This window comes from Aquarana catesbeiana, linkage group LG10 (genome assembly GCF_042186555.1).
Source record: "Aquarana catesbeiana isolate 2022-GZ linkage group LG10, ASM4218655v1, whole genome shotgun sequence".
NCBI classification, from domain to species: Eukaryota; Metazoa; Chordata; class Amphibia; order Anura; family Ranidae; genus Aquarana; species Aquarana catesbeiana.
The window spans coordinates 257,048,325-257,062,989 of NC_133333.1; the positions used below are offsets into that span (position 1 = coordinate 257,048,325).

At 45.2% G+C, this 14,665-nt stretch overlaps 1 protein-coding gene across 1 annotated transcript in view; it reads left to right on the plus strand.

Annotated features, from left to right (window-relative positions):
• Positions 1 to 14,665, plus strand: part of NPHP4 (nephrocystin 4) — a 354,636-nt gene extending 339,971 nt beyond the window's left edge. The window contains exons 29-30 of the mRNA XM_073603693.1: positions 6,506 to 6,646; positions 13,897 to 14,665. Of these exons, the coding sequence (XP_073459794.1) occupies positions 6,506 to 6,646; positions 13,897 to 14,055 (300 nt within the window). The 3' untranslated portion in view covers positions 14,056 to 14,665. The remainder of the gene's footprint in view (positions 1 to 6,505; positions 6,647 to 13,896) is intronic.

Consider the following 14,665-nt stretch of genomic DNA (forward strand, 5'->3'; position numbering starts at 1 on the left):
CAAGAGGGCCCCCTCTTCTCCAGGGCTAGAAAAATATGAGCACCTCTCCATATCAATCCAATATCACCATCCCCTCCTCAGGGTCATATTTAAAAAAGAAAAAGGGAGTAGATCACACCACATTGGCCAAGATGGCAACCTGGAGCCAATGACGGGGTACAACCTAATCCTCAACGAGCTCCTGCCAGCCTGAGGAAACCACACAGTGCCCTCTTCAGGTGACCACACATATTGCAACACTATGGAGGAAAGTGGAAAAACGGGAGTAGACGACATCACGTTGGCCAAGATGACCACCTGCAGTTCATGACAGGGGACAGCCTCGTCCTTAACAAGCTCCTGCTAGCCTGAGAAAGTGATAGAGTGCCCTCTTCAGGTTGGCGAACATATCACAACGCCATGGAGGAAGGTGGAAAAGTAACACTGGACCCGTAGCATTATCTCACTGGTATAGCTGTCTTAAAGTATGGATGTAAGTGATCCGGGTCCTGGACAGGCAGCTTCTACACCCCCGGGGATCTCCACAGTCTCCTTGGCTTGTAATGTAACAAAAATGGGAATTGAAGAGCCCACACCATGGCTAAGAGGTCCAGATACAACTTTACTCTGATAAAAGTCAAGGGGGCAAATAAAAAAAGTAGCCAATGCGTTTCGGCGGTCCAAGAGGCCCCCTCTTCACCAAGGCTAGAAAAAAAATATGAGGACCTCTCCATATCAATACAATACCCCCTCTTTGGGGTCATATTTTTTTTTTTAAATAGGGAGTAGATGGCAACTTGGAGCCCATGAGAGGGGACAACCTCATCCTCGACAAGCTCCTGCCAGCCTGAGGAAGCCACACAGTGCCCTCTTCAGGTCAGCAGACATATTGCAACACCATGCAGAAATGTGGAAAAATGGGAGTAGAGGACACCACGTTGGCCAAGATAAACACCTGCAGCCCATGACAAGGGACAACCTAATCCTCAACAAGCTCCTGCCAGCCCGAGGAAGCCACACAGTGCCCTCTTCAGGTCAGCAGACATATTGCAACCCAACCTGCCCCTGCTTTGCCCAAAACAAAAGGATAAATCTGAAGCTGAGCTTTAATTTACATTTTATTGTATCAGTTTTATCTTTTTCTAGTGAAGGTGAAGTTCTTCTCTAACACTTGAACCGTGCATCTATCCCAGTTCAGCACGGGAGGCTGTGTGTAGTATTTGGCAGCAGAGGAGCGTTGGTAATCTAGAAGAAGATAATTGTCTATGAAGTTATAGGACATTAGTGCCCATCACATGGCCATCCATCATCCAGGCTTCCTTCCAGCTTTACTGCCCTCTCATGGACCGTCATGTAAAGTTTCCAACGTTTGGATGGAAAACTTTCTCTGTTCTCTGACAGTGTTTAATGAGCTCTTAATGGGCAGCCATTCATATTCATAGCTATCCTCCGAGTTTTTAATCTCCGCTGGTTTATTAAAACCATCAGACGCCGAGTCCTGGAATGTACTTGTGGCCTTTATAAGAGTCATAATGTTCCAACAGCAAAATGAAGATTCTAATTGAGCGCAGAATGGAAGCGGAATGTTTATTTGTAATATACCGATATTGGAGAAATGAAAGGTGAATGCTACCTGTATAATGTTCCTAAAAAGCACGGATTTTATATTAAAGCTCTTTCAATCCATAGAACGCATATGTGCGGTTGCAAAGAGGGCGAGCTTTATCGCCCACGTGCTGCACATGTGCGTTCATGGGAGGAAGATGTAACTGTGCCGCAGAGCGCCATAGCAACAATTGGTTGTGTTTTTCCTTCAGCTAAATATTGGCTGTGGCTTAAAGGGATGCAGAGTTCAGAGGTCAGTAGTAAGTGAGGCAGAGTTCAGAGGTCAGTAGTAGTTGAAGCAGAGTTCAGAGGTCAGTAGTAGGTGAAGCAGAGTTCAGAGGTCAGTAGTAAGTGAGGCAGAGTTCAGAGGTCAGTAATAGGTGAGGCAGAGTTCAGAGGTCAGTAGTAGGTGAGGCAGAGTTCAGGGGTCAGTAGTAAGTGAGGCAGAGTTCAGAGGTCAGTAGTAGTTGAAGCAGAGTTCAGAGGTCAGTAGTAGGTGAGGCAGAGTTCAGAGGTCAGTAGTAAGTGAGGCAGAGTTCAGAGGTCAGTAGTAGGTGAAGCAGAGTTCAGAGGTCAGTAGTAGGTGAAGCAGAGTTCAGAGGTCAGTAGTAGGTGAGGCAGAGTTCAGGGGTCAGTAGTAAGTGAGGCAGAGTTCAGAGGTCAGTAATAGGTGAGGCAGAGTTCAGAGGTCAGTAGTAGGTGAGGCAGAGTTCAGGGGTCAGTAGTAAGTGAGGCAGAGTTCAGAGGTCAGTAGTAGTTGAAGCAGAGTTCAGAGGTCAGTAGTAAGTGAAGCAGAGTTCAGAGGTCAGTAGTAGGTGAGGCAGAGTTCAGAGGTCAGTAGTAAGTGAGGCAGAGTTCAGAGGTCAGTAGTAAGTGAGGCAGAGTTCAGAGGTCAGTAGTAAGTGAGGCAGAGTTCAGAGGTCAGTAGTAGGTGAGGCAGAGTTCAGAAGTCAGTAGTAAGTGTGGCAGAGTTCAGAGGTCAGTAGTAAGTGAGGCAGAGTTCAGAGGTCAGTAGTAGGTGAAGCAGAGTTCAGAGGTCAGTAGTAGGTGAAGCAGAGTTCAGAGGTCAGTAGTAGGTGAGGCAGAGTTCAGGGGTCAGTAGTAAGTGAGGCAGAGTTCAGAGGTCAGTAATAGGTGAGGCAGAGTTCAGAGGTCAGTAGTAGGTGAGGCAGAGTTCAGGGGTCAGTAGTAAGTGAGGCAGAGTTCAGAGGTCAGTAGTAGTTGAAGCAGAGTTCAGAGGTCAGTAGTAGGTGAGGCAGAATTCAGAGGTCAGTAGTAGGTGAGGCAGAGTTCAGAGGTCAGTAGTAAGTGAGGCAGAGTTCAGAGGTCAGTAGTAAGTGAGGCAGAGTTCAGAGGTCAGTAGTAAGTGAAGCAGAGTTCAGAGGTCAGTAGTAAGTGAAGCAGAGTTCAGAGGTCAGTAGTAAGTGAAGCAGAGTTCAGAGGTCAGTAGTAGGTGAGGCAGAGTTCAGAGGTCAGTAGTAAGTGAAGCAGAGTTCAGAGGTCAGTAGTAAGTGAGGCAGAGTTCAGAGGTCAGTAGTAGGTGAGGCAGAGTTCAGAAGTCAGTAGTAAGTGAGGCAGAGTTCAGAGGTCAGTAGTAAGTGAAGCAGAGTTCAGAGGTCAGTAGTAAGTGAGGCAGAGTTCAGAGGTCAGTAGTAGGTGAGGCAGAGTTCAGAAGTCAGTAGTAAGTGAGGCAGAGTTCAGAGGTCAGTAGTAAGTGAGGCAGAGTTCAGAGGTCAGTAGTAGGTGAGGCAGAGTTCAGAGGTCAGTAGTAAGTGAGGCAGAGTTCAGAGGTCAGTAGTAGGTGAGGCAGAGTTCAGAGGTCAGTAGTAAGTGAGGCAGAGTTCAGAGGTCAGTAGTAGGTGAGGCAGAGTTCAGAAGTCAGTAGTAAGTGAGGCAGAGTTCAGAGGTCAGTAGTAGGTGAGGCAGAGTTCAGAGGTCAGTAGTAGGTGAGGCAGAGTTCAGAGGTCAGTAGTAGGTGAGGCAGAGTTCAGAGGTCAGTAGTAGGTGAGGCAGAGTTCAGAGGTCAGTAGTAAGTGTGGCAAAGTTCAGAGGTCAGTAGTAGGTGAGGCAGAGTTCAGAGGTCAGTAGTAGGTGAGGCAGAGTTCAGAGGTCAGTAGTAAGTGAGGCAGAGTTCAGAGGTCAGTAGTAAGTGAAGCAAAGTTCAGAGGTCAGTAGTAAGTCAGGCAGAGGTCAGTAGTAGGTGAGGCAGGGTTCAGAAGTAAGTGAGGCAGAGTTCAGAGGTCAGTAGTAGGTGAGGTAGGGTTCAAAGGTCAGTAGTAAGTGTGGCAGAGTTCAGAGGTCAGTAGTAAGTGAGGCAGAGTTCAGAGGTCAGTAGTAGGTGAGGCAGAGTTCAGAGGTCAGTAGTAGGTGAGGCAGAGTTCAGAGGTCAGTAGTAGGTGAGGCAGAGTTCAGAGGTCAGTAGTAGGTGAGGCAGAGTTCAGAGGTCAGTAGTAGGTGAGGCAGAGTTCAGAAGTAAGTGAGGCAGAGCTCAGGGGTCAGTAGTAGGTGAAGCAGAGTTCAGAGGTCAGTAGTAGGTGAAGCAGAGTTCAGAGGTCAGTAGTAAGTGTGGCAACGTTCACCCCCAAACCACTGGCATCCCATTCACTTCCAACTGTTGACACCCCCCCAACTAATATGTGAGGTCATATTGGACCCCCCCATCCTGTGCACCGCACACATTGCACCCATGGAGGATAGGCCACTGGTTCTCATACATGTAATGTAGGTCCTTCATCACCCAATGTGACTCCGCTGCATGCCCTGCTGTAGTTGTGTGGGCGGAGCTTATCATGGAGGAGGAGCAGTGGCATCAGAACAGATCACAGGACTGAAACTCTTTGCCTGTATCTCACACTTTGTATATAATCAATAAATAAAAAGTAAAAATGTAATTAAAACGGCGAAGACCTTTTTTTTCCTGTTGCCCCCGGAGTAGGCAGCAGCCCAGTTTGCCTCACCGATAACGACTGACCGGTTAGCGCTGCGCTCATCTCTGCGGTTCCTCAATTCCCTGTAAATATACAGCACAGCCATTATTTTGCATTATGATAAATTGCCGGAGCGCTCTCTCTGAAAAGGGATTATTACCAGCTGACATGTATAATTTTGCTCGGCTGTTCATTGTTAAAACAATTTGAATTAGTATGTCTGGCATTCATTCCTCGGGGAGCCGCAATGAAACATTACAATGTGAAAATATTAAAGCTCTCCTGTAATTTGTTTCTGAAAGTGCTGTGCGTGCCGGATCCTCCGCCACTAATGGAAATAGATTAACGAGCTGAGGAGCGTGCACAGCCGCTACGTGGGCTTCTACGGCCGGACCGCTACTTATCTGCTCTGCTTCCAACCACTCATTACATCCGACCCGCGATCAGATGGGAACGTTATAGAAATGTCTTCCTCAGATCCCATTACTGAGGGTTCAAATCCTTTCTTCCCTGGAGAAAATGCTGCTCTGGGCTCCCTACTGACCAGTCATGTGATTTATGTTGAAGGGGCGGGTCAGAGGTCACATTGGCTGAACTTCCCACATTTTATTTAATGATTACTTTATAATATTATTATTTTATAAAAATTGTTATTTAATAATATTTTTATTCAATTGTTATTTTAATTTCAGAATATTATTATTTGATAAATATTTCATTTAATGATTATTGCATACTATTATTATTTAAATTTTATTTAATGATTACTTTATAATATTATTATTTTATAAAAAATTATTTAATGGTTATTTTATAATATCTTTATTCAATTGTTATTTTAATTTCAGAATATTATTATTTGATAAATATTTCATTTAATGATTATTGCATACTATTATTATTTAAATTTTATTTAATGATTACTTTATAATATTATTATTTTATAAAAAATTATTTAATGGTTATTTTATAATATTTTTATTCAATGATTATTTTAATTTCAGAATATTATTATTTGATAAATATTTCATTTAATGATTATTGTATACTATTATTATTTAAATTTTATTTAATGATTACTTTATAATATTATTATTTTATAAAAAATGATTTAATGGTTATTTTATAATATTTTTATTCAATGATTATTTTAATTTCAGAATATTATTATTTGATACATATTTCATTTAATGATTATTGTATACTATTATTATTTAAATTTTATTTAATGATTACTTTATAATATTATTATTTTATAAAAAATGATTTAATGGTTATTTTATAATATTTTTATTCAATGATTATTTTAATTTCAGAATATTATTATTTGATACATATTTCATTTAATGATTATTGTATACTATTATTATTTAAATTTTATTTAATGATTACTTTATAATATTATTATTTTATAAAAAATGATTTAATGGTTATTTTATAATATTTTTATTCAATGATTATTTTAATTTCAGAATATTATTATTTGATAAATATTTCATTTAATGATTATTGTATACTATTATTATTTAAATTTTATTTAATGATTACTTTATAATATTATTATTTTATAAAAAATGATTTAATGGTTATTTTATAATATTTTTATTCAATGATTATTTTAATTTCAGAATATTATTATTTGATAAATATTTAATTTAATGATTATTGTATACTATTATTATTTAAATTTTATTTAATGATTACTTTATAATATTATTATTTTATAAAAACTGATTTAATGGTTATTTTATAATATTTTTATTCAATGATTATTTTAATTTCAGAATATTATAACGGTGTTACAACACCAATAATTAAAAAAAAAGAAAACAACAAACATACAATCCAAAATAATTAAAATAATAATATTATACAATCGTTAAATAATAATATTATTGGATAATCATTAAATAATAAATAAATAAATACTAAAAAAATCATTAAATAAAAAAATCATTTCAACGACAACAAAAATATTTTTTTTGTTTTCAAAGGCCTTTGAAATCACAGTTCCCTCCGGAGACAAGGGCTGCAACAAAAGGATCACCTATACCAACCCCTATCAAGCAAAGAAGAGGTACTCCCTCCATACAAACAGAGCGGACCTACTGCAGTTCAAGGAGAACACCTTCGAGGTAACAGCTGCTTTTTTTTTTTAGCCTTTTCTTGCTGATATTTTTTAATGGTGCTTCCACCCAACTTGGCAAATTCAGAGTTTGGCGGACCTGGGTGAGTTTCCTTTATTTCCCGGTACTGACTGGAGGTCAACAGATATCCACAGAATCACATTCTATTAGAAATATGTTAAGACTTACATCATAAAACATTATAGAAAGCTGCTATATGTACAACATGTATATATATTGATCGATTTTCAGATCTACACCTATATTACCAAAAGTATTGAGACGCCTGCCTTTACACACACAAGAACCCCAGTCTTAGTCCGTAGGGTTCAATATTGAGTTGGCTCCGCCCTTTGCGGCTATAACACCTTGAACTCTTCTGGGAAGGCCGTCCACAAGGTTTAGGGGTGTGTGACAGATAGCACCCCCACACCATCTATTGCACCAAACGACGTACAGGTACGACGTTTCACGCAATGGAGCCGCCCTGCTGCAGTATATATATGCGGTGGGCAGTCTTTAAGTGGTTAATATAGTTTCTTTTTTTACATTTTTTTCTTTATTTAACTTTATTACTATTACAAGGGGGGGTAATAAGCCCCCTATGAGATAGCACTGGACAGGGGACAGGTTCTCTTTATGGAGACATCAGGTGTCTATTAGACTCTCTGTGTCTCTCCTCTCCTCCAGTGCAGCTAACCAACTACATTTTGTGCTTGATTAGCTTCATCCACGGCTACAGTAGCTGTGGACCTGGAAGTGATATAATGCAGATTGCCTCCGGGTTCACTTGCCGCAGGGGGGGAGCTCACTGTGGGAGCCATTACTACGGTTCAGTGCTCCCCGGGTGCTGCCGGCAGGTGAGGGAGGGGCACACCTTCATACCCCAATAAAAATGATTGCCACCTGGATCACTTATCTGAATGCCCTTTACACAGTGCCAGGACAAGGTCATGTAGAGCCAATGGGTGAACGTGCCAAACTGCCCCCCCCCCCTCTCAAGGGCAATATGAGATAAGTGTCAACACTGCATGCTTACCCCCTAAGCATAAATCCCCCCTCCTCCCACTACAAATTGTCCCTCTGCTGAAATCTTTGCCCCCCCCATCTCAAATGCCCCTCCCCCAAAAATAATTCACCCCTCCTAGCACCAATCCTCTACCCCTAAAATGTCCCCTCCCAGTATACATAATCTCCTCCCTCCCAGCACACCCCCCCCCACCACCACCAATCTTCTTCCCTCCCCCATCCCCCCTCCCAACACAAATCCATCTAAATCAGCATTCTTGGCACCCCCCAAATTCCCCCTTTCAACACAAATCCCCAATCTCTTTGTGGCCTCCCCACCCCACCTCACATGATATTACAGTTCCCAGGGCAACTGCCCCTCCTGGCCACCCCTGGACTCGGCCCTGCCTTTGCTGGTTCCAAAAATCCACAGGAAGTGCACGGCGGCAGCAGCCCCTTTGTATAGCGCGCCGTTTATACAGTAAGGGCCAGTTCACACCAGATGCAGCTCCGTGCGTTTTTTTCTGCACTAAGGGCCAATTCACACCATGGAAACGCAGGCCGGAATGCGCACCAGATGTTTTTCTGCATGTGCTTTTTTGATGCAGTCCAGTGCGTTTCCCCCCCCCCCCTTTTTTTTCCATGGGTGTTCCAGTGCGTTTTTGGTGAATTTAGGTGCGTTGTGGTGCATTTCTGTGAGTTTTTGATGCTTTTTACAGCGTTCCAGTACAGCCCAGTGCAGGAAAAATGCAGCATGTTCTACTTTTTTTAATGGAACGCACTGGAACTGCAAGCACTGGTCTGAACTGTGCCATTGAAAACCATATAACCTACTTTCTATGCGTTTTTGATGCGCAAAAAAAAAACGCACTGGACTGCATGTGGTGTGAACTGGCCCTTAAAATGCAATGGCTCTAATTCAGACCAATGCGGTCAGTTTCTGGTCAGTTTCTGCACCGGAAACTGACTGCACTGGTGTGAACTAGAGCCATTGGAATACACGGAAAACACTGTGCATGCATTTTTAGTGCAGAAAAAAAAACGCACGCAACCGGATCTGGTGTGAACTGGCACTAGACGTACGTTGGTAGACAAGGGGTTAAACCATAAAAGGAATATGAAATCTACTTCTGAAGTTACAATCTTCCTTCCTGCAGCCCATTAATAAGTCCCCAATGACTCGGCAGAAGACGCACGCTCCCGCGCACCGCCATGACGAACGTCCTCCTGTCCCGCGCGCCTCCATCTACGCAACTTCATTAAGACGTTCTAATTGCACGGTGCGGGAGGTCGCCCGTTTCCTGCCCCCGACACTTGTACAGCGAGTTGTGCGTACGCCGCGCAGGAGCGTGAGCTAATGAAGGTTCACAGGAAGCCGTCTCTGAAATGACTTAAATCAAGAGCCTGCGCGTGTCTGCTCCATCATTCACAGGCGCTTATTAGAGAGCCGCACGGCGGCGATCTCCAGGAGTTTACAACTCCCCCTCCCCCCCCCCCCCCCCCAGAGATCAAGTTCCAGATAAATTACTTCCTTCAATCTGCAGGATTAGAATTCCGGGGCCGTACGGACCAATGGCTGAGCTCCTCCTCCTCCTCTCTCTCTCTCTCTCTCTCTATATATATATAATGGGATTCTACAGCCGGGAGGGATTGGTGATCAGTAAATGAGATGATCTCCTAAACCAGAAGAGCGGAATCATTCATTATCTGAGGCCGGCCGCGTCCAGATCTCCGGGAGACGTGATAATAACCGTCATTAGTTAGGATAATGCCGGGACTCGGGACTGATGAAGCCATTAAAGGGAATGTGGAGTATAGAAGGATATAATCAGAGGGGTTATCGCTGCAGAGTCTTACTTAAAGGGTAACTCCACTTTCGTGGGGGAAAAAAATAATATACAATCGCTACACAAGTCTTATTGTAATGAATGGGATTGACCACTTGCTCTGCCTATTTGTGTCTGTGTCAGATCTAATTACTGTGTAGCTCTCACCTGCAGAGAACTAGACTGAGAGACCCCAGGGATTGTGGGATATGTCGTTTCCAAACAGGAAGTGTCAGTTCTCACACTACAGATAGAGGTCATGTATTAACCACTTGACTTCCGGAAGGTTTTACCCCCTTCATGACCAGGCCAGTAGTTAGGGTAATGCTGGAAATGAGGACTGATGAAGCCATTAAAGGGAATGTGTAGTATATAAATATATATTCAGGGGGGTTACCCAACCCAACTCCATGCTGAAAAAAAAAAACACTCCCATCCCCCACACCCAGTGCCGGGAGAAGGTCATCTAGAGCCCAGGGCGAGCATGCCAAATTACAACCCCCCCAAGATGTATGATTATGTGTCAGCGAAAATACACCCCCCCCACACACAAAAAAAAAAAATTGAGCACTAATCTGCATGCTCCCTCTTAAGCATAAATCCCCCCTTCCTCCTAGTACAAGTCCATCCCCCTGCTGAAATGTCCCCTCCTGGCACAAATCTTTGTCCCCCCTCACCCCCCCAGCTCAAACCCTCTCACTCCCCATATGCCCCCCAGTACAAATTCCCCCTCCCCTCCAAGCACAAATCCTCTACCCCCACACCAAATCCCCCCCCAGCACAAATACCCTCCAATCATCTCTACTAGAATAATAAAAAAAATCCCCCCCCCCAAAAAAAACAATTTCGATTTTAGCACAAATCCCCCCCCCCCCCCACCACCATAATACCTTTTCTAGCACAAACCCCCTAGATCCCCTCTCCTAGCACAAATCCCTCAAAATTACCACTCCTAGTACACCTCCCCAAATTTCCCCTCCTAGAAAAATTATTACCTTCTGCTGCTCCCCAAATCCCCCCCCCCCAACAAAAATTCCCTCCCCCCAATCTCCTCGTAGTGCACCCCCTCACCTCACATGATACCACAGTGCCCAGGGCAGCCACCCCTTCATCCCACCCCCTTATCCCAGCCCTGCCCACACCCCTCCTGCATTGCAAGAATTAAAGGGCAACTCCACGTTCATTGCTTACCTTACCCCCAACTCCAGCTGGCTCCAGCGCTCTCCTCTTTTCGCTGTCATGCTCTGAGCTGTGGGCAATCCCTTGACGTCATCACGTACCATGCAGGGCTATTAAGGAGGAAATTCAGTCCCATTATGTACAGGCTCCATCCGCCACCAGTACTGCCATTATTGCGCATGCGCAGAGCTCTGCCTGACCTTTGGGTCCTTGCAAAGCCCATGGGTGTATCTAAACGTAGGAGGGAGTTTTCTGTTCCCGTGCAAAGACAGGGTAGGTTTCAAATTTCCCTGGTAGCAGTGTGTCACATACCTGGTAGGAGACTGAAATGACGAGGTCGGCTTCTCTTGTATCTCCAGCAACACTGAGAGGGGACCAGATGCTGCCAAGGGACAGGAGGAACATGAGTGCCTGTAGGTATTGATTGCAGTGGCAGGAGTTGTAGACTCGGTGACTCAGAACATCAGGTCAGGAACTGCAAGGATGCCGGGTAGATCAGCCGAGGTTAAAGGGGAACTCCACCAGGCTTGAAGGTTCAGGATACGTGGCTTCCCCTGGTTTCCCGTAATCTGGAGACTGGAGCACACTGTGTCCACCGGAGCTGGGATGAGGGGCAGGCAGCACAGGCACTCGGAGGTAGCATGGAGCCAAACAGGAGACTCAAGTGTGGTCATCAGGATAGCCGGAATCAGCAGCGAGCGGGCAGCGGGGTACCAGGGCATCAGACAGGAGCAAGGTCAGGAGAAAGCCAGAGTCAGGAACCGATAATCAAGAGCATATACAGAATCCAAGGTCAGGTCAGTGGTAAGCCAAGTCAGCAATGGATATCAAGCAGGATTAAAGCAGGGCACAAGGAAACAGCTGAAGACCAGTCCGCATTGAGCAGGAGTTAGAGCACCCTTAAAATAGGCCGTCTGTTGGCAATGGAGATTGTGGATGTGTTCCCGCGAGTGCGCACATTCTTTTGCGCATGCGCAGTGCATTGGCGCATATGCGCCCGCCTGTGCGCATTCGTACATGTGAGCGAGCGCCCGACGTGTTACAGCAGTTCTCTTACACAGTCTCTGCACGTGCATGGCAAACCCTGCACGTGTGTGGAAGTCCAGGGGGACCGCACATGTATAGTGAGTGGGGAGAGGCAAGAAATGTGCAAGTGCTGTTTTGCTACACAAATAAAGTACATTGTAACCAAAAAAAAAAAGAGGGGGGAGGGGAAAGAGGCGGGGCAGCACAAGATGACATTTAGGGAGAAGGAAGGTCCGTGTCTACTCTGTACTGGACATGGAGAAGGTAGGAGTGGGACCACAGCCACTGGTGCCCCTAACCCCTCTACAACCGCCTAACACATACTGTATGTGTGGCTACACATGTGCATTGCTGGGTGGGTCACTGCCCGCCCCCAGTACTTTTAAAGACAGCGATCGGTCTGGACTAAAGATCAGTAGCTGGCAGGACTGGCTCTCGATCATCGATCATGTGACCACTGTGACAGGGGGTCACAAGATCCTCCCCCCACCGGGCATTCAGAACTGTCTATAAGGATGCCAGAGTAGGGACGAAGAGGTGGTTTCACAGGACCGGTTGCATCTCTGGAACAAGGAATAAGGTAAGTAATGATACAAAGTGTCAATATTTTGTGTGGCCACCATTATTTTCCAGCACTGCCTTAACCCTCTTGGGCATGGAGGTCACCAGAGCTTCACAGGTTGTCACTGGAGTCCTCTTCCCCTCCTCCATGATGACATCACAGAGCTGGTGGATGTTAGAGACCTTGTGCTCCTCCACCTTACGTTTGAGGATGCCCCACAGATGATCAATAGGGTTTAGGTCTGGAGACATGCTTGGCCAGTCCATCACCTTTACCCTCAGCTTCTTTAGCAAGGCAGTGGTGGTCTTGGAGGTGTGTTTGGGGTCGTTATCATGTTGGAATACTGCCCTGCGGTCCAGTCTCTGAAGGGAGGGGATCATGCTCTGCTTCAGTACATCACAGTACATGTTGGCATTCATGGTTCCCTCAATGATCTGTAGCCCCCCAGTGCCGGCAGCACTCATGCAGCCCCAGACCATGACACCCCCACCACCATGCTTGACTGTAGACAAGACACACTTGTCTTTGTCCTCCTCACCTGGTTGCCCCCACACACACTTGTCACCATCTGAACCAAATAAGTTTATCTTGGTCTCATCAGACCACAGGACATGGTTCCAGTAATCCATGTCCTTAGTCTGCTTGTCTTCAGGAAACTGTTTGCGGACTTCCTTGTGCATCATCTTTAGAAGAGGCTTCCTTCTGGGATGACAGCCATGCAGACCAATTTGATGCAGTGTGCGGCGTATGGTCTGAGCACTAACAGGCTGACCCCCCACCCCTACAACCTCTGCAGCAATGCTGGCAGCACTCATACGTCTATTTCCCAAAGACAACCTCTGGATATGACGCTGAGCACGTGACCTCAACTTCTTTGGTGGACCATGGTGAGGCCTGTTCTGAGTGGAACCTGTCCTGTTATACCGCTGTATGGTCTTGGCCACCGTGCTGCAGATCAGTTTCAGGGTCTTGGCAATCTTCTTATAGCCTAGGCCATCTTTATGTAGAGCAACAATTCTTTTTTTCAGATCCTCAGAGAGTTCTTTGCCATGAGGTGCCATGTTGTACTTCCAGTGACCAGTATGAGAGAGTGAGAGCGATAACACCAAATTTAACACACCTGCTCCCCATTCACACCTGAGACCTTGTAACACTAACGAGTCACATGACACCGGGGAGGGAAAATGGCTAATTGGGCCCGATGTGGACATTTTCACTTAGGGGTGTACTGACTTTTGTTGCCAGCGGTTTAGACATTAATGGCTGTGTGTTGAGTTATTTTGAGGGGACAGCAAATTTACACTGTTATACAAGCTGTACACTCACTACTTTACATTGTAGACAAGTGTCATTTCTTCAGTGTTGTCACATGAAAAGATAGAAGAAAAGATTTACACAAATGTGACTGAGGGGTGTACTTACTTTTGTGAGATACTGTACATCAGTCTGGTTAGTCTCATGTTTCAGGCACTGGGGGAAGTCAGGGAAGAGCCTTAGCAGGGATTCAGCCCCAGAATGGGGCGTGGCTTTGCAGGATAAGATCATTGGTGGGGGGGGTCAGCTATATAAGCCCAGGGCCGGTAGATAGAGAGGATACAAGAGCCAATAGTATTTCCTGGAAAGGTCTTTGTCTTTGATTGGATGATTATTTCTTTCAGGTGGGGGCGGGGGAAACCTACACCATCGGACTTCGCTTTGCACCCAGCGACAGCGGCGGATTGGAAGAAATTCTCATATTTATCAACGACCACGAAGATAAAAACGAGGAGACGTTCTGCGTCAAGGTCATCTACGAACAAACCCGGAAAGCCCTCTGAGGTTCTGATTGGTCTGAAATATTATATCTCCAGAATGATGGACAATATTTGGAACGGTAAAGCTCCGGACAAAACATGATTTTATTTTTTTGGCATAGAGTGTGGAAGGGTTAGAACCTCTGCTGAGCTTTTATTTCTGGTGACTCCCTGCCATACTCTGACACACATGGTGTCACCGGGACAAGAATTGAGTGGAAATCCCCCAACAGAAGCCCTTTTAGTCGGAGAGGTGTAAAGCCTCTGCCGTGTGTTTATTGCAGTCTATCGCTGTGTTTTTGAACCAGAGTGCCCCGGCATCCTCGTGTGTCAGTTGGGTCCCCCTCGGGTGCCATGAGTGCGAGACCCCGTGTGCCCAGGATCAGAGGACTTTAATCTGGGGGAGGGGTGTAAGTTTTTGGTGATGGGGAGCCTCTCTCATTGGGGTGCTCTTATGTGATGGGGCTATCATATATAGGAGAACTCTAATGTGATGGGGAGCCTCTGTCATGGGGGTTCTCTGATGTAATGAGGGATTCCCATGTATGGGGGGCCCTCATATATATAGGGGGGCTAGGATTTGATAGGGAGCCTCTGTCAATAGGGGACACTGATGTGATGGGGGGTTCTCATA